Genomic DNA, 9,905 nt, shown 5'->3' on the forward strand with positions numbered 1-9,905 from the left:
AATACAGCTTGTTGGGAATTGATGCAAACTGGAAGGTCTATTTTGCCTGGGCTATAGTAACAGGGCGGATAACAGAAATTAGTTTGCCATTCAATTTATAAAGTTGGGGTTGTCAGCCATTAATGTCAGTCAAAATAAACAAAATCCAAAGTCCGAGATAAATAAAATTGGTGAGTAGTTGAAGTGCTATTGATATAAGAAAGTAAACTTTAAGTGAGTACCGTTATTCATTAAAAATCTAATTAGAGTAAATTACTTTACGCGAGAAGATGTGAATGTGTCGGCCTTTTAGCTACTGACCCACATCCATTCGAATAGAAGAACATTGTATAATCACGTCAATCACTATGGGTTCCTTATTTAAACAATGGAATGGTATAACACAGGAGCTCGTCAAGACAATGTATTAATTACAGATTCTGTCAAAAACACAAACACACGTGAGAATCAGGAAGGCAGGTCTCTCGACGCAAGCAATTTCTACGGGTATTATGTAAAAATGATGGAGAATGTAAGAAATTTGTTTGGAAAACATGGACATATAAGATCAACAAGAGAAAGTAGGTAGGATGAGCCTCATATTACGGTGTCTTCAATTGAAACTATTATTACTTGTCTAGATTTTTACAAAGTAAATATACCTAGTAACCACTTACTCTGTGGGAAAATGTTAGAAAATTATCGACCGATTCCCATGTAATAACGAGATAATTTGTATTGGTGAACAATACTTGTTTATATAATGGAGATTCTCTTGAGATGTGCTAATTACATACAATGCATCAAGTGAATTTTCACAGTTCAGAAGGAAAGGTGTTATATGTTGTAATAAATTGATTTCGAAAGGATTATAGAAGTTAGCAGTAACAGTATTTGAAACTATTGAGAATAAATCTGGTCGAAGCCGAACAAATGAAATGGTTTGTTAGTAAATTACCAGCCATTGAAGTATTTACACGATGTGAATTTGAAATCTTTCCATTCTCAATCATCTCCTCTCAGAAAATATATGAAGAATCGAAATAAAGGCAATTTCATTTAGAGGAGGAGCAATCCAATGTCAACCCTCAGCAGTGAAAATTTATTCGAACTAAAGACTAACGAGAGCTCACCTTTTAATGTGTGATTCCTTTCATAAATGAAGAAATTAATAAATTGACAGAAGGATTTTTTTTTAAATCGCAAGAACAAGTTAAAAAGACCAATATATTTCCAATATAACAAACATGAGGAAGATGATAAAGAAAGAGAAAGAGGGGCAGATTTTTACTTTCGTAAATGAAAAACGAGCTTGCTTTATATCTACGTGAAAGAAGAGCTGACATTATTAAGGAAATCAGAAGAATTGAGATATAATAATAAAAAGAAAATACGTTTCTTTCTGATAATGTATGCAGATGTGAAAACAGATATGAGAAAAAAAAAAGAAAAATTGAATATAACTTCTTGAATATGTTATGTTAGGAAATGTCACATATTTTCAAATATTTTCGTCCCTTTCAGTGTCAAAATGTCGTACATTATTTTCGAAATTTAAATATTACTTTGGATTTCGTTTATAAACAAATTCTGAATATTATTTTCACAAAATTCTGAACTTTTAGTTCAACCTACTTATTATTCCCAATATGATACCGGTACTTTGAACCAAATAACTAAAATATTCACGAATCTTCTAGTTCACGTGAATATAATAAATATTTTAAACTTTTTATGGCTTATGTTGCCATTTTTGGAATTCTATGAATAAATTATTTACCTACTTCAAAGTGTGGATCACGATGATGACTGCAATTAGTAGGTTATGCATGGTAGGATAGTTACAAAATAAAAATCTAGGTTTATGAGGTAGTTGTTCAGCGATACGAAGATCGTTAGATAACACTTTCCGATCTCAGTATATGCCAGCAAAATTTTTACGCACCAATAAACTCATATTTCAAGATCAAGCAACAATAATAATGTTGAAAAAATTCGTGATTTTGCATTCATAACTTGCACCACTATTTAATTCCAGTAACAGTAAGATTTTAGGTTCTGAATCTCATTTAATAATTTCTGATGTTTCCTACTGAACAAAGTTCATATGGGAGACTATTGTTCGAACTGCGTTTGACTATGCGTAAAATAGACAAAAATGAGTAGGTAAGACTATTGTGTATCATCTCACAAAGTTAATGAATGAGAATATGAGTTCCTTGAATTTATCATAAAAAGCATTAACACATTCAATGAATATAATCACAGGCAATGATGAGTCATTAAATAATGTAAGTATTATTCCTATTAGTATTGTTCAGTGAAAACTTGTGATTGATTGAGTCGTGATATTTTGACAGGAGTGAATAAACAAATCAATACCTCATTGTTGTAAGACAGAACTTGTTGACGAAATATTTACAGGATTCACTATGAAATGACATGTTAATGTACACTGTTTTCATTAATCGGTTTCATTTAGCTTTCCCTGTTTGTTTGGATCAAATTTAGTAATTGAATTCCTGTTGAAATACTGATCTGAAACTAGCTATAAACATTTAGTTTTGATGACAATACAATTTAATGAATTCTGTATCATTGTAAATCCAAGATGGCCGCAGCTACAAAATGGCGGATTAAATGGTTAGAAGATTGCTCGTATTAAGCCTATTTCTAGAAAGAGCAAAAAAAATCTTCCAAATAACTATAGACCAGTCGCTTTTCTATCAGTAATAATGAAAATAAAGGCTTCAACATCTTGAGCTACCATCAATATGGCTTTCGAAAACAAAGATCAACAGCCGACTTTCTGTCGTATGTCACTCATATTTGGAACAAACCAAATTTTACCTCGTTCATACACTATGTTGTGTAGCAATCCTGTGAATGATGATCTGATTCAATTCCATAACAAATATTTGGAGTAGAAACTGAATAGGATAAAGTGTATTTTGTATAATTCAATGTTCATATAAAAGTAGTTGTTTCCAGAGGCTTGATTTTTCTAGTTTTGTGTTAAAAATTTACTTGTTCTTTGTAATATAAAGAACAAGTAAAACAAGTTGTTATATAAAGATGGTGAAGTAAAAAGACAACCTTTCTTTCACAAAAATTAATCTCTCCTAAAAATATACCCCTTTCAATTTTAACAAGATTCTTATGGCTGGGATTGCATCAAATAAGTGAAACAATGTATCAGGAAATATGGCTGTAAAGTTGAGAAATGGTCCTGAAATAAAAAATGTTAGATGAATGAAATTAAGAGGAATCTTGGACATTGTCATACCATTGGAGTATTTCTGAAAGATATAATTTCTTTTTCTTCTGTGATATAAGGTAGTTGAACATTCTGTGAAAACAACGTTTTCGATCTTGAATGAGGTTCGATTCTTAACACAAATATCCTTCGAATCTATTCTCATATTAAATATTTATTGTATAGGTACTGATATCAATATTAAAGATATACTGCTATCAAATATTTGAATTATTTAGTCATATTACATTTCTTAAAGAACGATATCCAAGAAGCATGACTAGAAAGGTTTTTTCAGTTGGTTTCTATAAGACCAACTACATTTTTGAATGACATTATTTTTTATTCACTTTTGATGTAAATCATTAGCAAGTTATATAATTTTTTGAGAGTATTAGACATTAATTCGATGGTATTACCATTCATGAAAACAAATTGCTTTGCCCCCTAGAATAATACCAGATAATAAAACACAACAAATACGGTGACAAATGTATTTTTTAAAACATAACCTATAAAAAGCTTTATACAAAAATAAAAATTTTATGCATGGTATTGATCACTCGAAGATGTTGTTGACAGAGATGTTGATTGATGTTGTTGATTGCATCATGACCCGTTTGAGATGGAAAGAGATGGTATTTACACTTGAAATAGTTTTTGAACTTAGTACGGGGCTCCGTAGGAACCAGATGGTGCTGAAGGTGCGCCGTAACTTCCGCTTGGGCCGCTTGGGTAACCGCTGAAACCAGCTTGGTGAGAGATTTGGTTGTACTGAGCAACCTGGATGGCTTGCTTGATTCCTTCAAGATCGATTCCTACTACGCGGGTTTGGTAGCTTGGTACTCCGTATTGTGGAGATGGCACTCCGTATTGGGCGGATGGGGCGTAGTGACCGACTCCACCGATGCTTCCAGAAGAAGAGCTCTGTTCTTCTCTGAGCAGGATCTGGCGAATTTGTTCCAGAAGAGCTGGATCTACGGAGGCTCCTTCGGAGGTTTGATATCCTGAAGAAACTGATGTGTATCCTCCTCCGCCCCCGGACAGTCCACCCCCGATGGAGATACCTCCACCTCCACTGGGCCTGTTGTAGCTGTATCCTGAAGGGGGTTCAGCTACGGCGACGGCTGCCAGTGCGAAGACTAATACCTGGAACAAAAAAAGTTGAATAACTACTGATGCTCAAAATTTGACAAAGAAATAGATTATTTGAACCTCAATATTTCCCAACGTCGATGAGGAAAGGTAAAGTATCAATAATCGAATATATCAATGAAAACTTTTTACAAATATTTGTGGATCATGCATCATATTAATTTTTTTTCTCGAATTGGAAGCTCCACACTTTTTATAATATATTGATGAAGAAGTAGATAGCTAAGTAAGGGATTGAAAAAACTGTAAGAGGCTGATACTCTATACTGGATGTCTGGACACCAAGGAGTCATAGGTAATGATAAAGTGAATGAGTGTGCTAGAAACGGATCCACGTATTCAACCTGAACCATATGAAAATCTACGGTGTGATCCCAGATATGGAAATGATTCAGTTTGAAACATAAAGAGATTGGGAGAAACAACTGAAAAAACCTGAACTATTTTGATACAGCAGGGATAGGCCCAGAATGATCACAGAGAATTGTCAGGACATTTTCTCTAGACTCTAGTTTGTGATCAAGTTTGAAACATGTTTGTGAATTTAGTGAACCTCCTGTATCCATGCAATTTATGATTTCGTTAACATAATGTAGATGATTGCCTGATAATTAGATATTTTAAGAATCTTATGAAAACACATCAAAATTCAACAATAGCTTCAATTAGGAAAAAAGGATAACCTACCAAAACAGCTCCATCAAATCCGTATTGAATATTAGTAATAGTTGGCTTCTAGGTTCAAGTAAAAAAGTACCCTTATACAACTTGAATACTCTTAATAAAATTGAGAGCGACTTGAAGTAAAATAATAGCTACCGAATAATGGAAAACAGCATGAAACAAACTTGAATTTCTGGGTCACATGTGCCCACAAAGAGACTGACTTATGAGACGGTAACTGTGCAATCAGTGTTCATCATCGGTAATCTCATCTTGCATCTGGCTACTTTCTAAAATTATAACACTTTCCCAAGCTGACAAAAGGAAGTAATTTGAATTCTGCAAGAACGCCGTTTCTACCATGTTTTCTTCGGTAGTTGCAAGTAGTTTAATGCATACCCATCATTGTTTGAGGAAAGGTTTCGAAATCACCGCGTAATAGTCGACACATAGTTTGCTTGGCTACTTATTTCCTGTTTGAAAAGATAGATGTGTCGAAACCGATTCCTTCTTCACTTGTCGACTGTTGTTAATGTCTCATTGTTGATGTAAGAATATACAAAGGAAAATACTCTTAATCGATTAAATCCAAGTGAATCACGTAGCAAACAGTCCGTATCGGTAATGGATGTGGAATTTGTTAGGTCTTACATTTGATTTATATATCCACAGTACTTATGACTCAATGATATTTGCTTGTTTATCATTCGGTTTGGCGAATGATAAGCTTCTTCTGTGCCAAAAAAATTAATGGACTCATGATATGCAATGAAGTTTGCCTATTAGTCGTTTTTGTAAGGAGTGATACGTTTTTTGGCTAGTAATTTGGACAAATTGATTTAGATTCACATGTGTTAGATTCAATGATAAAAAACAGCAGAATATTTGATTTGCCTGAAAGTCGTTTTGAATTATTGTTACGCATTTTTTTGGTTTTTGACTCTTTTTGTTGTGAACCATTGTTCCATAAGTTATATAAAATTAAAGTATGCAAAAAACCAACGAAAAAAAGGTTCTCTCTCTCTCCCTCTTATCTGAAGGATACACCTTTTATTAGGTTTACTTGAAGGTTGAAAAATTGAGAATGAACAACAAAAAATAATCCTAATTCAATTAATTGAAATTTTGTTCAATCAAATAGATTTTATTTCATGTTTATAATTATTCAAATTCACTGCTGAACAGCCATTTTTCGACAAAACGAAGAAATACCTAAACTTTGTTTTTTGTTTCGAATAACTATCGAGACAAAAATTTTGAACTGAAATTTTCAATTTGATTAGGATTATTTGTAAAAAATAATAGTTGAAATATAAAGCATTCAGTGGAGATGACAATACTTAAAGTCGAAGAAAAAAAAACAACTGATATTAAGAATCATGGATATCTGTTGAAAATTAAAACGTCCACAAGTTGACAATTACATATAATTAAAAAAAATCTTTCGCATTTTTGTTCTTACTTACTTTGTCAAGTAAAACTATTTCACTACAATAAATTACATGCTGAATATAACTTTCTTATCTGCCAAGAAAATGGTCGCCATTTTAGGAACGGTCCAATGAATTTTACTTCAGTTTCTTTCATGAATGGATTGTTTTAGAAAGTCAAAAATACTACTGATAAAAAATGTATATGAATTTTCTCATTTGATTGATTTTTGTCGATTACAAATATATCGTTTAAAAAGCTTTTTACAGTGTCTGCCTCATTTGTAAGTCAGAGGACTTGATAGTTCAAACTCAGGATAACTGGACATTGACACTTAAAGAAGGTTAGTTGAAAGTCCCTTTGTCATTAACAAAGCCGAAATAATTGCTAGGTACTACAAAAAAAGGTTCAACAGTTCATAATCTTTATAGTAGGTGAAATATAGTGGGTATTCGCTTATGCGAATTTTAATTAGCTGGAATAATGATGGTGATTTCAACGATTAAAGGTTTATAAGGCCCATGTCCTTTACTTATAATTGTAATGGTCATTCAATATGACATATGAATGGAATGAACTGGCAGTTGTATATTTTTGAAACATTTAGGAAGCTGTAAATTTATTTTGAAGGAATATATTAGTAATCAAGGAATCAATAATATTGCAATTTTTCATCTCCATTAATCTGTAATCAGAGAAATTATATCGAAACGTATTATACTCGTACTTGTATTCTCTGACGAGTATTTTGATTTGAAGACGTCAAATGAAAGTGTCATGATATACTGAATTTTATTCAAAGTAGATAATCCAGAGAACTTAATCTTGCAATTTTTTCATTCATTTGAGAATTTCATGAGATTATTAGTGGATAATGTATAATAATATGTAATAGTTTTCCAAGAGACGATAGTCTCCACTCTTAACAAAAATTCACCCTTCAAATCGAAGAAAATAGTTCACTGCCTCTTCAGTCTGAAATTTGAACTGGACTGGTGTCAAATATTTTTTTTGAGAGATATGTTATACAGAGGCCCTCAAAATAAATCATCAGAAGTACTATGAAAAAATCTTAGTTTCAATACGTGGAAAATTTCTTCGAAAAATATTCATTAATTCTCAACACCAACAACAAAAGTGACCTTCTCAATATGAAGAAGATTTTTTCCGAACAGAAAACCAAAGCACTTCTGGATAAAAATCGAATTGTAATAATTGTCATGATTATGATATAGGACAAATCGCACGTTACCTGAAAATGCGGGTGTTAGAACACATAGAGATTTTGGTTATATTTTGCGAGAACTTTCGGACATCAATCTTTCTATAATAAAGAGTAGTATGAGAAATTAAAATTTTGTTATTGTGAAGCAAAGAACTCATTTCTAGACGTCTATTCGTGATATTATTATTCAGTGCGATTTAAGGTAACAAAAACGGCTGCAGGACATTTTTTGTGGTTTTATTTTTCGAGTATAGGAATTGCGATCACACCAAAAAGCAGAATCGAAACTATATTTTCGGCAAAACCGTTCGCACAATTTTCCACTTCTCAAAAATGCAACCACAAAAAATACCACTGTAGACACTTCACGAAGATTATCCATTTGCACTGTTAACTCGCGTAATCCACAAGAAAAAACAAAACACCAGAACTTACCACGCTGAAAGAGTTCATGATGCTCGAGATGACTGGGTCGAGTGGTGACTGTACCGATTCTCGGATGTTTTAGACTTTTTATACGTCGCGTTTCAGAAGGGGTGGGAACTGTGTCTTCAGAAGATGCCATCGACTTTCACACATGTCCATCCGACGAGAATGCATTATACAGGTGGTCCTGTCGAAAATTTTCGGTGAGGTCACTGGTGCTGAGATCATCCTTGACTATTAAAGATGGTTAATAACTTTTGGTCGGCTAGGTCGTCACATATTTCAGAACAAGAATTTGTTTTCGATATTTGTGTACAACTGAATATTGCAATATCAGTAGTTGTTTAATAACTTGAGTTCTGGGAAAAAAGTTCGCTTTTAAAGTTTTTCATAATGAATAAATAAATAACCTGTTCATGATCTATTCAACGGAAAAACGGAAAATTCTACCTCTATACTCTAGTCGACTAACTGCTACAGTGTGACACACTCAGATGAAGACACCCTGTATTTTACATGATAATTCCTGATAATTCCTCTTCCATATTCCCTGTTTCACTATCACAATGTCATTTAAATCAATAATGAATTTAGTCGGTCTTCTTCGGTAATATTAGATACTTCTTCTTTAATTAGCTGTCTTACCTTCTTACTATATTTTGGAAAAAAATGTACGCAATTTTCCCCAAATCAACTGGTTGATATTGAAAACACAAAAATGGGGGGGGAAGTCTCAGTATCGTGTGTCAATATTTTTCAGCAAAACTCTCAAGGGCATCATACACTTATCCAAATGTTTTTGTCTGTAAAACTTCAACTTGTTGCTTTTTGGTATAGTAATATTCAAAATACAAATTGTTATTCATTAAAAAACGTATTTCATCTTTTTCGAATTTTTATTCAGTACTTTGATGAGCTGTCGCGAATTGAAGGAAGCGTTGTCAAGAACTATTACACTATTCGCATCAAAATTTGGGATCGATGTGTTTTCAAACCATTTCTCGAAAATATTATCTTCCATGTTTTTATAATAGTCAATACTGCAGTCCTCAAGTTTTTTTCACATAATTTCAAAGAATTCGGAACCCATCCTTTACTTCCTCCGCAATGCACAATGATTAGTCGCGAACCTTTGTTTGTAGGCATGTTAGGCGTACACATTCTCGAACCATAAGTCCACCCTTTCGTGACTGTGTCGTGAGTGTCATACCAAGTTTCGTCCAAATAGAAAATTTTCCGTTGTTATTGTCTATATTTAGTTATTTGTTCTGAGTATATGTTACGAAATTCCACTATTCTTCTGCTTTCCATAACTGCTTGACGTTTGTTTATTATTGTAAATCTAAATCCTAGTTTCTTTATTCAATTCTGAAGAGTTTTGTCATAGCAGCTCACGTTATGGCAGGGAAGTATTCAATGTTTTCCTTATGATTTCAGTTGTAGGAATTTCATTGCTTTTGTGACAGTCGTATTATGTTTTTCAATGATTTTATTAGATAAACATCTGAAGGTTCTGGTAATCCTGTATCACATCGTGTCTTGCGTTCATTAGGTTTGTTTTTTTCTATTTCACGTACAGTTGAGAAAGGCATTTTGGTCAAATCTAATGTTGCTTGTTATAGTTTGTTTCCCTTGATGTAGATTTTTATATACATTGAAACATACTCTCTGTGTTTCAATATTCAAATGCATCTGAATCTTATTCACTAGTCTCTCTTGTTCACATTGTTCGCCATCGCTATTGAAATCACTATACAGGAAAAAGTCTGC

The 9,905-nt window shown here is 32.9% G+C and overlaps 1 protein-coding gene across 1 annotated transcript; it reads right to left on the reverse strand.

Moving 5' to 3' along the window:
* Positions 1-3,715: 3,715 nt before the first annotated feature.
* LOC111511440 (uncharacterized) lies at positions 3,716-8,301 on the reverse strand. Its single transcript, XM_023167454.2, has 2 exons — positions 8,145-8,301; positions 3,716-4,384 (listed from the first exon to the last, which is right to left on the reverse strand). Exons 1-2 carry the CDS (start codon positions 8,160-8,162, stop codon positions 3,902-3,904), a joined length of 501 nt encoding a protein of 166 aa, XP_023023222.2. The 5' UTR covers positions 8,163-8,301; the 3' UTR covers positions 3,716-3,901.
* Between the last annotated feature and the right edge of the window lie 1,604 nt (positions 8,302-9,905).

The sequence above is a fragment of the Leptinotarsa decemlineata genome, unplaced genomic scaffold (assembly GCF_025532065.1).
Source record: "Leptinotarsa decemlineata unplaced genomic scaffold, Ldec_3_MD MMD2_tig00000576_RagTag_RagTag, whole genome shotgun sequence".
Lineage (NCBI taxonomy): Eukaryota > Metazoa > Arthropoda > Insecta > Coleoptera > Chrysomelidae > Leptinotarsa > Leptinotarsa decemlineata.